Source organism: Euleptes europaea, chromosome 2, assembly GCF_029931775.1.
Source record: "Euleptes europaea isolate rEulEur1 chromosome 2, rEulEur1.hap1, whole genome shotgun sequence".
Taxonomy (NCBI): Eukaryota; Metazoa; Chordata; class Lepidosauria; order Squamata; family Sphaerodactylidae; genus Euleptes; species Euleptes europaea.
The window spans coordinates 127033978-127054325 of NC_079313.1; the positions used below are offsets into that span (position 1 = coordinate 127033978).

General features: G+C 46.9%; 1 protein-coding gene across 3 annotated transcripts in view; it reads left to right on the top strand.

The window, feature by feature from the left end:
* PHACTR3 (phosphatase and actin regulator 3) overlaps positions 1 to 20348 on the top strand; it is a 257734-nt gene that overhangs the window by 149136 nt on the left and 88250 nt on the right. For 2 of the 3 annotated variants that reach the window (XM_056843978.1, XM_056843976.1), the window contains 4 exons: positions 5226 to 5432; positions 8280 to 8544; positions 11193 to 11440; positions 17655 to 17808. In XM_056843978.1, coding sequence (XP_056699956.1) covers positions 5226 to 5432; positions 8280 to 8544; positions 11193 to 11440; positions 17655 to 17808 — 874 coding nt within the window. The remainder of the gene's footprint in view (positions 1 to 5225; positions 5433 to 8279; positions 8545 to 11192; positions 11441 to 17654; positions 17809 to 20348) is intronic. The other variant, XM_056843977.1, reaches the window with a different exon arrangement.

Sequence of the window (20348 nt, forward strand, 5' to 3'; positions counted from 1 at the left end):
ATGGCAACCCCGTAGGGTTTTCAAGGCAAGAGGCGTTCAAAGGTTTTTACGTTGCCTGTCTCTGCATAGCAACCATGGTAATACTTGGTGGTTTCCCATCCAAATACTGACCAGGGCTGACCCTGCTTAGCTTCTGAGATCTGACAAGATCGGAGTAGCCTGGGCTATCCAGGTCAGGGCTGTTTCTTCTTGAGCTATTCTTATGAGCTCTGATTTCAGTTTTGCATTGATTTTTTTTGGCAAGGATTACTCCCACTTTTACATCTCTTTTTTAATGGCCACTTCAAGACAAGGGTTTTCATCTGTGCTGTTGTTCCAACATCTCCAGAACTGGATCCATTTTTGCCCTTTCCTGTATGTCACCTCATTGGTTGTGTTGATCTCCCCATATAATTTATAAGAACATAAGAAAGGCCAATGCTGGATTTTTAACTGCAGGTGCCCAAGATGGGACCTTCTTCATGTCAAGAAGATCTCTACCACTAAGCTGCAATACTGTAATTCTAAAATGGGATTATTATTTTGGATTCTTTCAGCTGTTTTCAATGGACAGTAAACCTGGCCTCTAAACCCAGATTCTAGTGCCCACTCTTTTTGATGGGTGGTAGACCTGATCTTTCGACTTCAGTGGTCAGGTCTACTATGTATTGAAAACAATGAAAGTAGACCTGGCCACCAGAGCCTAGGTGCCAGGTCTACCACTTATTTAAAACAGTTGAAATACATCTGGCTTCCTGAGTCTGGATGTCAGATCTACTGCCCATTGAAAACAATGGAAGTACACTTGGGTCTGGAGGCCAGGTCTTCCAATTCCCAATATTCCTGTACCTGAAACATTTATCTAAAAACAGATTTCAGAAATTATACCAACACTCTCGAAATTCTGGGAAAACGATAAGCACGCCCTGTTTGAAATAATTAAATGAAATTAAATCATTTTTTTTAAGTGTTCACTTCTGCTGGTAATGGAGGGAGTGGATAATTAGGGTCTGAACCATTAGGGTTCATTTTCTCCTTTCTATCTCAAACATTATGAGAAGCTGTTTCTTTTCTTTTTTTTAACTAACGGGTAAGAATGAATCTTCCTTTCCTCCACCACCTACCAGCCATGAAAATCTGTTACTCTTTAAAAGACTGCAGTTTTAATGTGCACATCAACAGAATCATATATAAGGTGGGAAATATTTTCAATTTCTCTTGTTGAGGATCAGTGCAAAAGTTTAGAGGGAAGTAAAAAAAGTCATAGATACCAAAGCAGTATGAATTAGGCTTTCCATGGAGTATTCAAAATGTTTCCAGAAATGAAGTTTTTGGAGAAAGACCGGGGATTTTGTCTTTTTATCAGCAGGCATGCTTCTAAGAAAATCCATCACAAGGCTTCTGTTTCCAGGGTGCAGTCTTTTTTTTTTTTAACTTTAGATGTTCTCTGTTTTTTACATAAAATTAATTCAGGAGGACAAAACATTGACCCCTGAAAATCAACTAGAGTTATTATAAAGTTTCCATCAATTAATAAAGTACATAGCCCTAAGCAGGTCCAGCAATCACATTGTCACTGTTACCAAACCTGATAGACTTATAGCTAACTTCCAGTGATCTACGTTTTTTTACTCTGTCATGCAGTATCATTCAATAATTAATGTGTTATCTTAACTATTTTAACCGTGCGTTCCTGATGGGAATGCCTGCGCCGGGCTTAGAAGGCAACGCAGTGGCGCTGCCTCCTAAGGAGGTTTTGGCCCTGCCGAAACCTCCGCCTGGCGCCAAAAATCTGTGCAACCCGCATAGGGTTGCACGGGAGATAAGCCACCTAAAAGTGGTGTATCTCAAAAAGGGGGGGCGTCCCCAGGATGATGATACAGCCTTTGCTGCCATCTGGATGCTGGTGGAAGTCTCCGTCAGCATCCCAGCCTGGCGCTGCTGCAACAGCTGCCGGTGACCGGGCTTTCACACCGGTGTTGGGGTCACAAACACTGGTGTACGCTGCCCGGACACCGGTGCTGTGGGCCCTTGCACCGGCGCAGCCCTTCGCCAGCCTCCAGAGGCCTTTTGTCCTGACCACCAGCGTGGCTCAGAAATGTGCGGTAAGTCATTCCTGGAGTCATGACTCCAACGAAGGAGTTTTTTTCCAAAAACCAGTTTTTACTAGTCAGCAGTTTAGCAGATGTTGATAAATAAAACAACACTTGTACTTCATATCAGGAACACAACCTCTTAAAAGATAATTTTCAGAATTATTTGCCTTACTCCATGAAGAAAAATATGCATACAACTAAACTTGTATCTTGGGATGCTCTGATTTGATTACAGGATCACTACTATGTGTGTTTGTTAAGTGCCATCAAGTTGCTTCCGACTCATGGCGACCCTATGAATCAATGTCCTCCAAAATGTCCTATCCTTAACAGCCTTGCTCAGGTCTTGCAAATTGAGGGTTGTGGTTTCCTTTATGGAGTCAATCCATCTCATGCTGGGTCTTCCTCTTTTCCTGCTGCCTTCCACTTTTCCTAGCATGATTGTCTTTTCAAGTGACTCTTGTCTTCTCATAATGTGACCAAAGTACCACAACCTCAGGATCACCATTAGAAACCAGGAAGTGTGCATTCTGTTTCCATTTACACATCAAGGCAGTAATTTTTAGCATTGGGGTAGCAGGAGCAGGAAAAATGCCCTCCCCTCTAAATTGATCTTTGCTGAGATTGAAAATACTTGAGAGCATATTCACACAATATTTAAAAAAACTGTAATGTGTGAATGAGTTACACAGGTGTTTAGAAACATGTGTGTTGCACAGGATGTCTGCTGGAGAGTCACGACTGGCTGCAGATCCCTGTCAGTTGCATACTCAGAGGCAAATCTGGGTTTGCTCCCATGCCCCGTGGGTCAGAGTGGTAAGCTGCAGTACTGCAGTCCAAGCTCTGCTCACGACCTGAGTTCGATCCCAGTGGAAGTTGGTTTCAGGTTGCCAGTTCAAGGTTGACTCAGGCTTACATCCTTCCAAGGTCGGTAAAAGGAGTACCCAGCTTTTGGGGGGTAAAAGGAAGATGACTGGGGAAGGCAATGGCAAACCACCCCGTAAACATTGCCTAATAAACGTCAGGATGTGACATCACCCATGGGTCAGGAATGACCCGGTGCTTGCACAGGGGACCTTTACCTTTACCTTTAGTATGTGGAATGGTTCATAATTTGCAGGATACAAAGTTAGCCTGATACTGTGTGTGTATCATGCCATCAAGCTGCTTCCAATTTATGGCGACCCTATAAATTAATGTCCTATCATTAACTGCCTTGCTCAGGTCTTGCAAACTGAAGGCTGTAGCTTCCTTTATTAAGTCAACCCATCTTGTGCTGAGTCTTCCTCTTTTCCTACTGTCTTAAATTTTTCTGAAGAAGAAGAAGAATAGTTGGTCTTTATATGCCAACTTTCTCTACCTTTGAAGGAGAATCAAACCACCTTACAACCCCCTTCCCTTCCTCTCCCCACAACAGACACCCTGTGAGATGGGTGGCGCTGAGAGAGCTCTAAGAGAGCTGTGACTAGCCCAAGGTCACCCAGCAGGCTTCATTTGTAGGAGTGGGGAAACCAGCCTGGGTCACCAGATTAGTGTCTGCCACTCATGTGGAGGAGTGAGGAATCAGACCCAGTTCTCTAGATCAAACCCAGTTCTCCACTGCTCCAAACCACCGCTCTTAGCTACTACACCATGCTGGCAGTATTGTCTTTTCCATTGTCTCTTGTCTTCTCATGATGAGACCAAAGGTATAGCAGTAGGACTAACTCTAAGAATGTGGAATCTCTGGGCATAAACACAGAAGAGAACTGGGGTGGAGAATTCTAGGAACAGCTGTAAAAGGGAACAGGAGGGATGTAAGAACATAAGAAGAGCCCTGCTGGATCACACCAAGGCCCCATCTAGTCCAACATTCTGTTCACACAGTGACCAACCTGAAACCCCCAAGAGGCAAACTGTAACAGGGTTGCTTTAAAGACAAGACAAAGGATGTATATGAAGTTATGTGAACACTTGTATGTCATCAGTGCTAAGTACTATAAGCCCTGTTCACAAGTTACAGTGGCTGCCCATATAATCCACATGCAGCTTTCTGTATATGTGCATTGAGGGACAGCTGAATGTGTGATTAAAACCCCACATTTATCTGGGTACTGGCCCCCTGTCTCATTTGTAAATAACATAAGAACATAAGAAAGGCCCTGCTGGATCAGACCAAGGCCCATCAAGTCCAACAGTCTGTTCATACAGTGGCCAACCAGGTGCCTCTACGAAGCCCCCAAACAAGACGAGTGCAGCAGCACCATCCTGCCTGTGTTCCACCGCATCTAAAATAATAGGCATGCTCCTCTGATACTAAAGAGAATAGGTATGCAGCATGACTAGTATCCATTCTAACTAATAGCCATGAATACCCCTCTCCTCCATGAATATGTCCACTCCTCTCTTAAAGCCCTCCAATCTGGCAGCCATCACCACATCCTGGGGCAGGGAGTTCCACAATTTAACTACGCGTTGTGTGAAAAAATACTTCATTTTATCTGTTTTGAATCTCTCGCCCTCCAGCTTTAGCAGATGACCCCGTGTTCTAGTATTATGGGAGAGGGAGAAAAACTTCTCCCTGTCCACTCTCTCCAAACCATGCATAATTTTATAGACCTCTATCATGTCTCCCCTTAGCAGCCTTCTTTCCAAGCTAAACAGCCCTAAGCGTCCTGACCACTCCCCATAGGACAGTTGCTCTATCCCCTAATCATTTTGGTTGCTCTTTGGAAATGCACATTGGCTGTTACAAATAGATATGTGCACGTTCATGCAGTTTGTACATGCATTCACTGTAACATGTGAACAGGGACTATAGTCCTTGCTGTCCAAGGGCCTTCTCCTTGGCCTAGTCACAGTTCTCTCAGAACTCTCTCAGCCCCACATACCTCACAAGGTGTCTGTTGTGGGGGAGGGGGAGATTATTGTAAGCCGCTTTGAGACTCCTTATGGTAGAGAAAAGCGGGGTATAAAAGCCAACTCTTCTTCTCATCTGCTTGGCCATTTAGCATTTCCATTGTAAACATTGTGGAAAGGGGGCTCTGCTTCCTTGTGTGTGCCAGGGCCCCTCCACTCCTTCATTTCGCTATGGCCTGGCCCGCTTTGTGTGGTCCTCCATCTTAATTTCATGTCCCACCGACCCCGCTGCTTCTGCTCTTGTCTCCTCAGCCAAGAAGACATCGGCTTCCACAGACGAACGAGAAAATGCCAGCCTGCCAGCTTCCGAAGAGAATCCACAAGCCTTACTTCTTTCTGAATCCACAGAATCACCCCAGAACCAGATGGAAAGGATCCCAGCACAGATCCCCAGCCCTCCTCCATCGCTTCCGATTCCACCTCCTAAGACTGTATCCAAAGTCTCAAAGATTGTACCAGGTGAGGCTTATTCATCCAGGACGACTCTTCTTTATGGCTAAGTAGTGACCTCTGTATTGGGGGAGACACGGGGTTGCCAATGAAAATAGCATCCCTGTGTTGAGTTCTTCTGCTCCTCTAATGCAGAACACAGTTTGCCTGACATTGTGATGTTGTGTGTTTCTCTACCCTTACAGTAACAGCCAGTGATGTGGAGCAGGGATGGAAAAATTTACAAAGCTGTGGTGTCAGAACATGATATAAAGTGTAGTGTGTATTACAGAAATGGGAGGAGCTGACCCCAGGGTGTGATTTTGGATGGCACCCCTGTGTCTCCTAATCTGTATCTCTGCCCTAAAATTATCCTGACTTCTGAGAGAGCTGTGCAAGCTAATCTGAGTTCCTAGGTGGAAGAGTGCCTTAAAAAAACCAAAATGTACAATCCTTGATGTTCTTTTGAAATGTTTTTGTTTAAAAAATGAGATTTTGTTTAGTGTTACCAAATTACCAACTGAGGCCTGTGGCCTGAATCTCTTTTCGTAAGCCATCTGGCAACTAAAACTGATGTTTTCTAGTATTGTCCAAGTTCAGTGGTTTTCATCAAGGGGCCTTTTCAGGTAAGGTGGCCAGCTTTGGGTTGGGAAATACCTGCAGATTTGGGCAGTAGAACCTGGAAAGGGTGGTGTTTGGAGAGGGGAGGGACCTCAATGGGTAATGCCATAGAGCCCATCTTTCAAAGAAGCCGTTTTCTTTGGGGGAACTTATCTTGGTCATCTGGAGATAGGGTTGCCAGGACCCTCCCAGAGGTGGGGATCCCCTGCTTTGCCCCTCCCCCCGGCGCCATTCTGTTACGCCAATTAGATAGTCTCCGTTTAATTGGGGGAATTAACAATGGAGTCAAAAGCTTTGGAAATGTTGGTGTGCAGGATCTTTTATACCAGTTTTTATGAGGATGAGTGCACCAGTGGAAATATTCTCAATAAAAATGTGTTGTATGAATTTTTAAGGATTTTATTAAAATAGTTCTAGTTGCACGCACACTCACAGAAAACCACACAGAACCCGATACATTCAAGAGCTAGGAAATAAAAGGAACAAGGGGGCAGACATAAGCATTTGAGGATGTGGGAGAAAGTATAGTTACCGTTCCGATGGACGATGTCCAAGATGGCAACTGCGTTTGAAGCGAGGAATGACCAGCGCTACTCAAAGGAAAGCAAGAAGGACCGCACACGCAAGTACGGGGTGTCGCGTTTTGGATCCAAGAAAACGCTCACACTTTGCCATCATGATTGGGGTAGTATTTATACCCAAAATCATATCCCGAGGCATTATGACCTCGTTGGCAACCAAATATTGCCAGGGATAAAGGCTTGAGTACTCCTTGATTAGTCTAGATGCTTGAGTATGAAAAAACAGGAGGTAGAGGCAGATAAGGAAGAACACCTAGATTAGCTGATTAAGTACTGGTGAGTACTCTAGTATAGATCTTCAGATGTGCGAAAATGGTTGTGAGATGTTTCCCAGGAAGGAGGGGATGACTTGGGTGCCTGGATCCATCTACTTTGCATATTAGATGGGCTTAGGGGAGGATCATAGTTATGTAAAAGACTAGTCCATGTTTTCCGAATAGACTCTTGATTGCTAATTGACATAAGATATTGCTGTCAATTCCCCAGGTATCTGCTAGGAGAGCTGCATTAAGTATGCAGAGTCTGCTTTACTCCTTATTGTTCTTATGTTTTCCACATGTCATGGGGCGTCAGGGAATGGGATGAACCCGTCCCTGCCAGTTAGCTCCAGAGTGTCTACTAGGTCGCAAGATGGATTCCAGAGACCTACAAGTTTGGTCCATCTGGCACAGCAGTGCTCTGCTATATGTGTTAGCTCTGGTCCTATATGCCTCGCAGTGGCATATCAGGTAGCTTAGGGCAGTTCAGGGGCTAAAAGTTCAATCAGCTAGCAGGGGTCTTACCATCCATAAATCGAGGCCTCGGTGCATTGACGTTACTTCCAGAAGTGTCATCATCACATCTCCAATGACTTGGGAGATGCTCTGGTATCTTGGAAAAAAATCTATGGTAGAAGCTGTTTCACCATAGAGTAAATTGCCAGAGCATCTCCCATGTCATTGGCGATGTGATGATTTGTGGCTGGTAAGCACACACCCCCTCCACCCCAACTGGTTGCTGGGGTGTACCTAGCAACTCTACCTGGAGATCAACTGAAATAGATGTAGATTTCCAGGTGCCATCTGGAGGCTGGCAGCCCTACATTAGGACCTTATCCACGACCAAATTAATTACAGACAAGCTTCCCCCAAACATAGCTTTTCACCGTCCCTTGCCATCTGCAGCCTGAACAGGGCACTGTGTGTGTTCACGTGTGATGGCAGGCCAACCCAAAGCGGCTTCCTGTGGCAATTGAGCCTCACTGGAGAAAGCTCTTCCCTAGGGAAGTGTAATGCTAAACTGAGACCTGTAATTTTAAAGGGATGTCTGCTTTCTCCATGGAAACCCTTTAGTACAGGTCTTTGATGGGAGCTAGGACTGTCAAGCCCCCACCCTGTGTAGGCAGGGGAGGTGTTTTTTTTAAAGGCAGCACCAGAAGTTCTTACCAGAAGTGACAAAGGGCAGCTCTAGGAATCAGCAGCATTGCTATGGTTTTACCATAGAGTTTCTGCTGATTCCTAGAGCTACTATTTGCACTTCCAGCTTTTTTACTGAAAGTGATGCAGCACCACGTGTGATACTGTGTTCCCTCCATGGCCCCTCCCACAATCCTCCCATCAACTGCCTGGCAGCTTTAATGGAAGTCCGTCTTTGTATGTAGTAACTAACAACTTTTTTGTGATTTTGTTTCTAACAGCAGGAAGTGAAGTAGATGAGCCAGCCTTGAAATCCCCTCCATCCACCATCTTGAAGAATTATGTCATTGTTGGTTCCTCCCAACTCTCAGGACAAGCTGCTCCCTTCCAGCCCTCAGGCCAGAAAGTCTCCGATCCCCACCTCAGAGGACAGCATACGACGCCAACCAGCTCTCCTCACCTAGCTGCCATCCACCTGCCTTTACCTCCCAGCCGAGTCATCGAGGAACTTCACAGAGCTCTCGCCTCCAAACATCGGCAGGATAGGTAAGGGTGTAGCCAGTGGCAAAGTGTGCTGAGTCCTACGAAACTGCCCTGTGCCAAGACTGACCCCTTGCCTTCAGTAGACCTTTCCCACTTGCTGAGAACTAGGGGTGTGCAAATTGATATGCCGAATTTAAAAAAAAAACCAAAAAATACCTTTTCAGTATTTGGTGGGGGAGCAGTAAAAATGGCAGCAAAAAAAATGGGTCACAAAAAAAAGCAGAACCAAATAATGGCTTCAGCCCCGCCGCCATCCACATGGAGACCCAGTCTGGCATGCAGCTTGGAGGCGGGAGTATTCCTAGCCAGCAGGCAGCTCAGAGCGGGCAGGCAGCAGGGCTAGGAATCCCCCCCTTGGCAATTCTTTTTGGCATTTTTCAGGTACGGGTTTATTAAACCCAATTAAAAAAAAAACAGGCTTTTTGGATTTTGCGAAACTTTTCAGGTTTAATAAATCCAAACCCAAAAAATACCAAGAAAAATCAGTGCACACCCCTACTGAGAACTTCTTATAAGATTGAGGCTTGAACACTTCTCACTACCATAACAGAGGCCTGGTTCAGACCCTTATGGAGTGGCTGTCCAATGATCATGGCAAACCAAGCATACACCTTGAGCCATACACCTAATGTAGCATATCACACGGGTACTCCTTGGAGGCCTTTGTGCATGGAGATCTAAATCTCAGAACACATGGAGATCTAAATCTCAGAACACATTTGCTCTTGTTCTTTAGGCAAGATTGATACAATTGCACGTATTCTCCTGGAGTGTCCTTTGTATATTAACCTTAGGAGACACTATATTTCACCATGTTTGACAGTCTGCTCTGATTTATATCCCTATGAGACAGTTATATCTCTACTTGCCGATAAGGACAAAAGAAAAACAACAACCCCTAGCAGTTGCAAAATTTTCTTTACTCCTTTTGTCTATGGGGTAACAAATGATTAATAATAACTATTCACTGATCAAGATCTGTGCATCATTGAGCTTTTATTGGAGGAAAGCCAAGCCAAGCCAAGGAGATCTGAATCATAATGCAATTATAAGGCAGATGTGTTGCATGCAGACAGTCCAAGGTTCAGTCCCTCACATCTTCAGTTAAAGGACCCCAGGTTCATAGTAGTGACCGTTCTCTGCCACAGAGCTGCTGTCAATCAGAGTAGATAATACTAAGCGGCACTGATAAATGATCTGACCTGGTATAAGGCAGTTTCTCACTATTCAGCCATGGGAGATTGTAAGAATCAGACTTACCTTTGCTGAGGCCTCTGTATTGCAGCACCTGCCCCAGTAGGTGTGTGGCGGAGGAGGCTCACTGGCTTCTATGCTACAGGAACTGGATCGACATCTGGTAGCCAGGCCACACTGTCATGGAGGCTGGATTAATGGCATGCTACCCATATGCATTTCTCCATTTTCAGCAGACTACTGAACCATCAAAATGGTTTGAAGTGCGCTTTGCGTTAGAAGCACCTACTGCATTCGTTAAAAAGGTCCTCTCCGCATACCACAGTAGCATCTTTCAAAACAAGGCATCAGTAACTGCCCCCTTGCGTCTTAATCTTGTGACACTTCCTAATATGGTTTCAGGTGCTCCCTCGCCACTGGTGGGAGCTTCGTTGTGGTGGGGCTGGGGAGGGGGTGATCCATGCGGGGGGGGGGTTTCGCGCCGCAATAACGACGCTTCTGGTTTTACCCCGGAAGCGATGGGGATGCTCTCAAAAAACTCTATGGATGGGGACACTCTAGCACATTCCTCTAAAAACTCTATTGTTTTCAAAGAGGTTTTTTTTAGAAATGTGCTAGAGAGTCCCTGTCGCTTCCAGGGTAAACCTGGTAGCAACGTTATCGAGGCATTCCCCCCCCAAGTGTGGATCGCCCCCCTTCAGCTGGCCTGCTCCCGTGTGCCAGCCAGCTGAGGGGCAGTGGGCAGGCCCATTAATTGGCAGGCAATTGTCCACCATTACCAGGCATTTGGAAACCCTACTTCCTAAGATGGGGCAGCTTCTTCGCTTTCCCATCCTGAATCCTGTAATCCTATAACTAGGTGTGTTTTTTTTACTCCACTAGCTTATTCTGCTTTTTCATTTTGTATAAATGAGCCACGTGCTGCTTTTTCCATTAACTTCCAGGTAATAGCTGGAGATCTCCTGCTATTACAGATGATCTCCAGTCGATAGAGATCAGTTCACCTGGAGAAAATGGCCACTTTGGCAATAGGACTCTATGGCATTGAAGTCCCTCCCCTCCCCAAACCCCACCCTCCTCAGGCTCCACCCCCAAAACCTCCAGCCAGTGGTGAAGAGGGACCTGGCAACCCTATCTCTTGCTGTTACAATTGATCTCCAGGCTGCAGATATCAGTTCACCTGGAGAAAAGGGCTGCTTTGGAAGGTAGACTCTATGGCATTATACCCCAGTGAAGTCCCTCACCTCCCCAAACCCCGCCCTAATCAGGCTCCGCCCCCAAAACCTTCTGCCGGTAGTGAAGAGGGACCTGGAAACCCTACCTATAACACTTCCTTCCAAGCCCTCTGTGGAGCCCCGTGCTCCAGACAGCATGTTTAAGGCCCTGATTTCCTTCCAGTGATGCTACGTTACTGGTGTCTGTTCTGAAGGATCATGTCCTTTGCCTCCCATCCCCAGCTTTCATGGAAGGGAAAACAAAGGGTCTCCCAAAAAGCGAGTGGACATCCGCCCGTCCAGAACTTCCAGCATAGAGCACAGCAAAGAGAAGGACATTGTGGTGAGCTTCTGCAGTGATCCGGAGAACAAGCGGAATTCTGTGAAGGAGTCTGATGAGAACAAAGAGAACCTGATCATGAACTCTGAAATCAAGGATGACTCTGTTTTCTATCAGGATGAAGAGGTTTTGAATGACTCCATAATTTCTGGTAAGAAAAGCCATGTTATGAACTCTATTAAAGATGTTGCTCTGATGGACTGGTTCATAGAATCACAGATTTGGAAGAGGCCATGCAGGCTATCGAGTCCAACCCCCTGCTCAATGCAGGATCAGTCTAAAGCCGTGTTGGCGAACCTATGGCACGCGTGCCCAACCTGGCACGCGTAGCCCTCTCTGCCGGCATGCGGGTAAGTGGCTCGGGACGGGACCGAAAGTCCAGACGGGCGAGGCAGCGACGGATGGAAGAGGTGGAGAGAGAGCAAGCCCGCTTCCCGAGGGACGGGGCGAGGAACCGGCAAGCCGACAGAAGACGGAGCGCAGAGACGCGTCGGCGCGCCGCCGCCCCCCAGCTGTAGCCCCGCCACCCGGTCGCGCCTGCGCCAGTCAGAGGACTTGGCTGGGGGCGTGGGGAGGAGGGCAGGATGTTTCAGCCCTAATAAGGTCTTGGGGGCGGGACTAGAGGGAGGGCTGAAACATCCTGCCCTCCTCCCCACGCCCCCAGCCAAGTCCTCTGACTGGCGCAGGCGCGACCGGGCGGCGGGGCTACAGCTGGGGGGCGGCGGCGCGCCGACGCGTCTCTGCGCTCCGTCTTCTGTCGGCTTGCCGGTTCCTCGCCCCGTCCCTCGGGAAGCGGGCTTGCTCTCTCTCCACCTCTTCCATCCGTCGCTGCCTCGCCCGTCTGGACTTTCGGTCCCGTCCCGAGCCACTTACCCGCGTGCCGGCAGAGGAGGCTCCACCCCCACCAAAAGTCGACCACGAAGCCTCTCCTCACCGCCCCATTTCTGGTTTATTCCCCCCCACACACACACACAAGAGAGATGGTGTGTGAGGTAAAGTGCCACCCTCCCCCTCCCCTCACAGCGCGGCCGGGTTTTGAATGCGCGCTCGAGGGCCGGCAGCGCCAAGGCGGGCGGCGAGGAGGAGGTCGGGGCTCGGGGGGGGTGGGGAAAGCAATGTTTGATTCAAAACTCTGCATGGGGGGTTATTGGCCATTTATGAATGGGAGGTTTTGCATTGGATTTGCCATTCAGATGCACATTTTCCCCATCCAGATCCTCAGAACTCAACAATAAGCCCCCCTGCAGAGTTTTTTTTCAGACGGAACCCTCTGAATATAGAGCAGGTTTTGCTTCATATATTTGCCTTAGGGTTGCCAGGTGTCTCTTCCCCCAATCATTTACCTCTTTTCCTGATGGTTCAGTTACAAATATAAAGTTCCACTTTGAAGAAGAGTTGGTTTTTATATGCTGACTTTCTCTACCACTTAAGGAAGAATCAAACCGGCTTTCAATCACCTTCCCCTCCCCACAACAGATACCCTGGCCATTTATGCATGGTCAGTTTTGATGTTCGCTAAAAGCTCTTTTTTAAAATGCGAATTTAAAACTGCCTATTCACGGTCTCGAAGCAAAAGGAGAAATTCCACCCCTCCCACTCGCCTGCTCCTTTGTTCCTGTTTGCATAGCCATTAGCATGGTTCCTTCAGGGGGATTCTTCAGGTTAAATTGCCGTGTTGGCACTTTGCGATATATAAGAGGGTTTTGGGTTGCAGTTTGGGCACTCAGTCTCTAAAAGGTTCGCCATCACTGGTCTAAAGCATCCCTGGCAAGTGTTCGTCCAGCCTCCGCTTAAAGACTGCCAGTCAGGGGAAGCTCACCACCTCCCTAGGCAGCCGATTCATAGAATCATAGAATTGGAAGGGACCACCAGGATCATCTAATCCAACCCCCTGCACAATGCAGGAAACTCACAACTACCTCCCCCACACACACCCAGTGCCCAGAAGATGGCCAAGATGCCCACCCTTTCATGAACTGCCCAAGTTCATAGAATCAGCATTGCTGACAGACAGCATAGCCTTGCTTAAAAACCTCCAGGGAAGGAGAGCTTACCACCTCCCGAGGAAGCCTGTTCCACTGAGGAACTGCTCTAACTGTTAGAAAATCCTTCCTAATGTCTAGATGGAAATTCTTCTGGTTTAATTTTAACCCATTGGTTCTGGCCCAACCTTCTGGCGTAACAGAAAACAACTTGGCACCCTCCTCTAAATGACAGCCCTTCAAGTACTTGAAGATGGTTATCATATCCCCTCTCAGTCTTCTCCTTTTCAGGCGAAACATACCCAGCTCCTTCAGCCTTTCCTCATAGGATTTCCACTGCTTAACTACACTTACTGTAAAAAAAACAAACCCTAATATCCAACCGGTACTTTTCCACTCATAATTTAAACCCATTATTACGAGTCCTATCCTCTGCTGCCAACAGGAACAGCTCCCTGCCCTCCTCTGACAGCCCTTCAAAGACTTAAAGAGAGCAATCATGTCCCCCCTCAACCTCCTCTTCTCCGGATTAAACATCCCCAAGTCCCTCAGCCTTTCCTTGTAGGGCTTGGTCTCCAGGCCCCTGATCATCCTGGTTCTCCCATTCAGATGTATTCCTTGGTAAAGGTGCTGTGTGTAAAATCACTTTAGCATGGCATTTGCAGCTGTGGGTCAGATCCTACTTCTGCAATGCAATTGTATGGTGATGTATAATCTCGATGGCTCATTGTATATATTACAGGGATAGAGCAGTTTCCCATTCTCTATGGAGGAGATTAGCTTCTTTCCATGACAACATCACAGCGAAAGAAGGTTTTAATTGAGCCACACCACTTGGTTCCCCTCTAAAGATGCCGCTGGAGTGCCATGAGACAGGACAATGAGGGGAGTGACTCTGTAGCAACATACAAAACAGGTCTTGGCCTCCATACAGTGCCGCTAATCTAGAAATAATAGAGATCAACTACCTCAAATGGTTATTGTAATTATGACAAGCACAGCACAGAACCTGCTCTAAATGTAAAAGGTAGGGTTGTGCAAAAAAAATTGATAAATTTTGGGTTTGGGTTTATTGGGCCTGGTTTTTTTGATAAAACTGGAATAAGCCAAATACCCATATCGGTACATATGTATTTCAGCTTTATTTCCGGGTTTACTGAAAAAAATTGGGTCCATTATAGTCTATGGCAGAACAGCCCCAAGCTCTGCTCACAACCTGAGTTCAATCCTGACGGGAGTCGTTTCAGGTAGCCGGCTCAAGGTTGACTTAGCTTTCCATTCTTCTGAGGTCGGTCAAATGAGGACCCAGCTTGCTGGGTGTAAAGGGAAGATGACTGAGGAAGGCACTGGCAAAACACCCCGTAAACACAGTCTGCCTAGGAAACGTCGGGATGTGACGTCACCCCATGGGTCAGGAATGACCTGGTGCTTGCACAGGAGACCTTTACCTTTACCTTATAGTCTATGGGGATTTTTTTGAACCTGTAGCTGTTATAGTCTCGGGGGGGGGGCATTTTTAGAGGTAGGGTTCCCACATTTTCAGGGTAGCTTCAAGGGACTCTCCTTGCATGAACACCAAAGCTTGGTAAAGATTGGGTCAGGGGGTCCAATTTTATGGGGTCCGGAAGAGGTCACCCCCTCCTCCATAGAGAAGTATGGTGAAGTTTACAATGCTTCTCTATGGAGGAAGGGGGCGACCCCATGCAGACCTAGAGCTCAGTTATAATGGCAGGAGATCTCCAGCTACCACCTGTAGGTTGGCAACCCTAGCCTGGAGATCTCCAGGAACTACAACTCATCTCCAGATTGCAGAGATCATTTCCACAGGAGAACTTGGCTGCTTTTGAAGGTCAACTTTGGAGAGTGGACTGAATGGCATTATACCTTGGGTTGCTAACTCTAGTCCGAAAAAATCCTGGAGATTTGGGGGTGGAGACTGGGGAGGAGGGTTGTGTAGGGACCTCATTGGGGTATAATGCTATAGAGTCGACCCTACAAAGCAGCCATTTTCTCAAGGGAAACTGATCTCTGTTATCTGGAGATCAGTCATAATTTTGAGAAATCTCCAGGTCCTGCCTGGAGGTTAGCAACCCTAATTATACTCTGATAGGTCTTTCCCATCCCCAAATCCTGAGGCTCCATCCCCAAAGCTCTGGGAATTTCCAGTCGTGATGTTGATCTCAGGGATTTGCACTTTGTACCTCGATCTGGATATGGTTGCCTGGTTTGACCTTCTTAAGAAAGTGTATGTATATCTCAGCAAACAAGTCTGAACTGGAGTATCAGTAAACAGTTAATGGCTGTTCGTGAGGCTCTACCAAACCAGAGTGTGTGTGTGTTTTTGGGAGGGCAGGCAGAATTCTAATTAAATGTGAAAAAATCTGCCGTACTCAACATGCATCCAGGAAATGGCAGGTCTCATGATGATTATTACAACCGAGAGGCCTAGGGATTCAGTAATTAAACCGTGGGGGAGAAGATTAGGATGTCTCCTCAGTGCTTTCGATGGAGTAGGGCTGTCACGACTTTCCTCAGCTGTGTTTGTTGTTCTGCTTGAGCTGCGTGTTTCATTCTGGCCACTGGAGGGCGCTGCGTTCCCTGCTTGAGAAGACCCTCTGGTCTCTCAGAAGAAGGCATCGCAAAGATGCGGGAGTTTTGCCGGAGTCCTGGAAGAAGATTTTCAGTGTTCTTTCTTTTTTAAACAGGGAAAGGCGGAAAAGAACACACTGCGAAAAAGGCTAGGGGGGAAAGTGGTGAAGTTTTAAATGGCCAGAGCACTTCAGACGTGGCTTGATAAGGGGTTTAAATACACATGAAGCTGCCTTATACTGAATCAGACCCGTCAAAGTCAGTATGGTCTACTTTGACCAGCAGCAGCTCTCCAGGGTCTCAGGCACAGGGTCTTTCACATTACCTCCTTGCCTAGTCCCTTGAACTGGAGATGCTGGGGATTGAACCTGGGACCTTCTGCATGCCAAGCAGAGGCTCTACCACTGAGCCACGGCCCCTCCCCTTGCAGAAAAGGTGAGCAGGGTTACTCGGTGCCAGAAAGGAAGGGACTGGTTAGTAGCCCCTTGGCAATCTCTGCTGAGGATATTTCAGGGTCTCTGGAAGGGGGCCCAGAGCGGGAGACCAGAGACAAGCGGACTTCCCAAGCCCGACGCACATGGCCAGGCAACCAGCAACAGAAACAGTATGAACAAACTGTATGAACAGTATGAACAACTGTATGAAACCTCCATCCCAATTTCGCTTTAATTGAAATCAGGTCCAACAGTGGATAATAACTGGTTGAGAATGGCAGTGTGAAAGGGGCCTAAGCATTTTCAGTGTTCAAAGCATTATATGTACATCTTTCAGCTTCTCCGAGTCTTCTCCTATTGGATCCCTCCATCAGAACCATTCCGCCGGCCATCCTATGGGCTCACCTATACAGCACTGTCTCCATCTCTCTGGGATGAATTGCCTGAAGGGGTGAAGGTAGCTCCTCTTTTGGTCCAGTTCTGCAGGCAAACAATGTTCCCTCAGCTCCTGTCTGCAGTATGAGGGATGAGGGTGATAACCTCTTACCTTACAGGGCTGTTGATAATGTCTGTGGAGTACTTGAACCTATGGAATTGCTATAGAAGTGCTAAGTGTTGTGGTTTTTCTTGGGCTGGGTAGCATTTGGAAGCTGCAGCCACATGGATTGGGACAACCACATCAGGGTCTTTCACCCACCCAGTCCTCTGCATTTTTTAAACGAAAGGTCCCACATTCTATCTGAGGAACATCCTTGTGGGATTCACAGAATAGAATCATAGAATCATAGAGTTGGAAGGGACCACCAGGATCATCTAGTCCAACCTCCTGCACAATACAAGAAATTCACAACTACTTCCCCCCACACACACCCAGTGACTCCTACTCCATGCCCAGAAGATGGCCAAGATGCCCTCCCTCCCATCATCTAAGGTCATAGAATCAGCATTGCTGACAGATGGCCATCCAACCTCTGCTTAAAAACATCCAGGGAGGGAGAGCTTACCACCTCTGTTAGAAAATTCTTCCTAATGTCTAGACAGAAACTCTTTTGATTTAATTTCAACCCGTTGGTTCTGGTCTGACCTTCTGGGGCCACAGAAAACAACTCGGCACCATCCTCTATATGACAGCCCTTCAAGTACTTGAAGATGGTTATCATATCCCCTCTCAGTCTTCTCCTCTTCAGGCTAAACATACCCAGCTCCTTCAACCTTTCTTCATAGGACTTGGTCTCCAGACCCCTCCCCATCTGCATTCTGTTTCCCAAGAAAATGTCATCCAATCTCAACAGTGTTCCTTGACTTATTTTTGGAACAGCCTCTCTGACACATTCATATTTTTCAATGTGTGTTTCTCCAGGTACTTTGCCAAGGAAGTGTAAGAAAGAGTTGCTGGCAGTAAAATTGCGGAACAGGCCGAGCAAACAGGAGCTGGAAGATAGGAACATTTTCCCAAGGAGAACTGATGAAGAGAGGCAGGAAATCCGCCAGCAAATTGAAATGAAACTCTCCAAGTAAGTACAGTTTATACAACTTCCCGCTGCGTACCTTGCCTTTGCGTCCTACTCCGGTTCCTCTTGTGCATCGCAGATTCTTAGCAACGGTGAATGTGGTCTCAAGGCCATCTTTTCCCTTGAATTCAGTTGTCTGGATCGCAGGGCAAACATCAATTTAGAACCAAGAGATCTCTAAGGTCATTTATGCATGGGGTTTTTACCTGAGGTTTGTTGCTCGCTGGACCCACACTTTCCTGTTGGGAGTCTATACACCAGCAGCCTCCAAGCTCAAATCAGGAAGCTTTTGAATCCCCGCCCCTTGAAATGCTACTTCATAATTGGCTGAAGTGAGAGAAAAGTTCCTCCCCCAAAACCCAACTGCCACATAAAAAAGCAGTTTAAGAACAAAAACAACAAACGGAGCAATCTGAAAAGAAGAGGAGGGGGAGAAATCCAAACCTTGGTTTTAAAAAGCCTTTCTTCTGCACAGAAAGAGCTCCCAGGAAGCAGGAAGCATTTGAATCCCCGCCTCTAGACATGCTGCTTTGTAATTGGCTGTGAGCGAAACAAAGCTTGTGTGTCCCGCACTTTACCTTATGCATTGGGATTTCAGCCGGGCTGAGCTCGGGAGAGGGAAGAACTAAGTTAACAGAGGGATGGGAAGTCTCAGGATTTGTGAGGGCTGGCAGCGAGGTCATCTCTAATGGAGGGGAAACTCATGCATAACTCCAAGGAACAACCGAGACAGCGGGGATGAACGTGAGTGAAAGTACCCATGCAAAAATGACCTAAGTGATAACTGACAAGCCAATCATATGCTTAAAAATGGAGCAGTGCCTAGAACTATGAGGCATGGAAGTATTGCTGTGTTGTTTCCGAACATCAGGTTAAAGCCAGTTTTACTAGTCTTCTACTGCTGTTCAGGAATTTGAAAGACTGAAAAGGTTAACATGAAGGCTAAGCTGGCCTATCGGTCACATGAGCTGTGGCTCACGCAAGCTGTGTAAAAGCCACGGCGTGTGGTCGCTTGGATCAGAAAGATTCCCTGAGCTTGACCCATGTGTGCTGCTAGCTCAGGCATTGCACAGCTTCTGTAGTCCCCAAGAGATGGGAACTTCCATGACTTTGGGTTTGTGGGTTCGCTAAAGACTACACGAGCCCTGTGGCGCAAAGTGGTAAGCTACAGTACTGCAGTCAAAAGCTCTGCTCACAACCTGAGTTCGATCCCGACCGAAGTCGGTATCAGGTAGCCTTCCATCCTTCCGAGGTTGGTAAAATTAGTACCCAGCTTGCTGGGGGTAAAGGGAAGATGACTGGGGAAGACACTGGCAAACCACCCTGTAAACATAGTCTGCCTAGTAAACATTGTGATGTGATGTCACTTCATGGGTCAGGAATGACCTGGTGCTTGCACAGGGGACTACTTTACCTTTAAGACTACACAGCTCCCTGAAGCTTTGCATGCACAGCCTGTTGAGTTCAGTCATCTAGCTGGTAGGAGTTTTCGTTATGAATAGTTTCCGTGGTGTGAACAAGTGGGCTAAGAGATGCTCCATTAAACGGTAACCCAGTCTCAACAAGGAGTTGCATCACTTTGAAGCGTGTACTCTGCGGCCATCTGTAATGCCTTCTGTTGTGTGGATCTAATTTGAACCCACTTCTGGCACACACAAGTACACTTTTTGTTTCTGCAATGTGCCCGTGCTTATTTAATAAGGGTTTTTTTTTTCTTTGAAAAGGCAACAGAAGCTTTGTGTGAAAGGGACTAATATGGAATTAGGAACAGGCAAGCCGTTTCTTCAGCTCACTTCAGGCAAAGTGAGGCTCAGTTTGGATTGGGCCAAAATTCAGTCACTGAAACTTAACCCTGTTCAAGGCTAATCCTGGCAGGTGGGACCTGGGTAGGGTTGACTACCTCCAGGTACTAAGCAAAACTTAAAGGAATGTAACAGCAGCGCAGACCACAAACAAACACGATTTTTAAATGCTACACTTTACTAGTAATATATCCCTTCTAATACATAAATTTAGAGCCCCGTGGCGCAGAGTGGTAAGCTGCAGTACTGCTGTCCAACCTCTGCTCACAACCTGAGTTCAATCCCAACGGAAGTTGGTTTCAGGTAGCCGGCTCAAGGTTGACTCAGCCTTCCATCCTTCCGAGGTCGGTAAAATGAGAACCCAGCTTGCTGGGGGTAAAGGGAAGATGACCAGAGAAAGCACTGGCAAACCACCCTGTAAACAAAGTCTGTCTAGTAAACGTCGAGATGTGACGTCACCCCATGGGTCAGGAATGACCCGGTGCTTGCAAAGGGGACCTTTACCTTACTTTTTTAATACCGGTACATAAATTTACAAGGCATTCATAAAGCAAAGTATCCCCAAACATATATAAATCAAATGCAAGTGGAACGGAGAATAATAAAGAACAGCTCAGCTTGACTTAAAGTCCGATGGAATGCAGGAACTGGATGCCCATGCCGCTCAGTCATGCAATTAGTGAGTTCATGAGTTCGCAGACTCGCTCCACACTTCTGTTGGACACTCCTCCGCTCGATAGT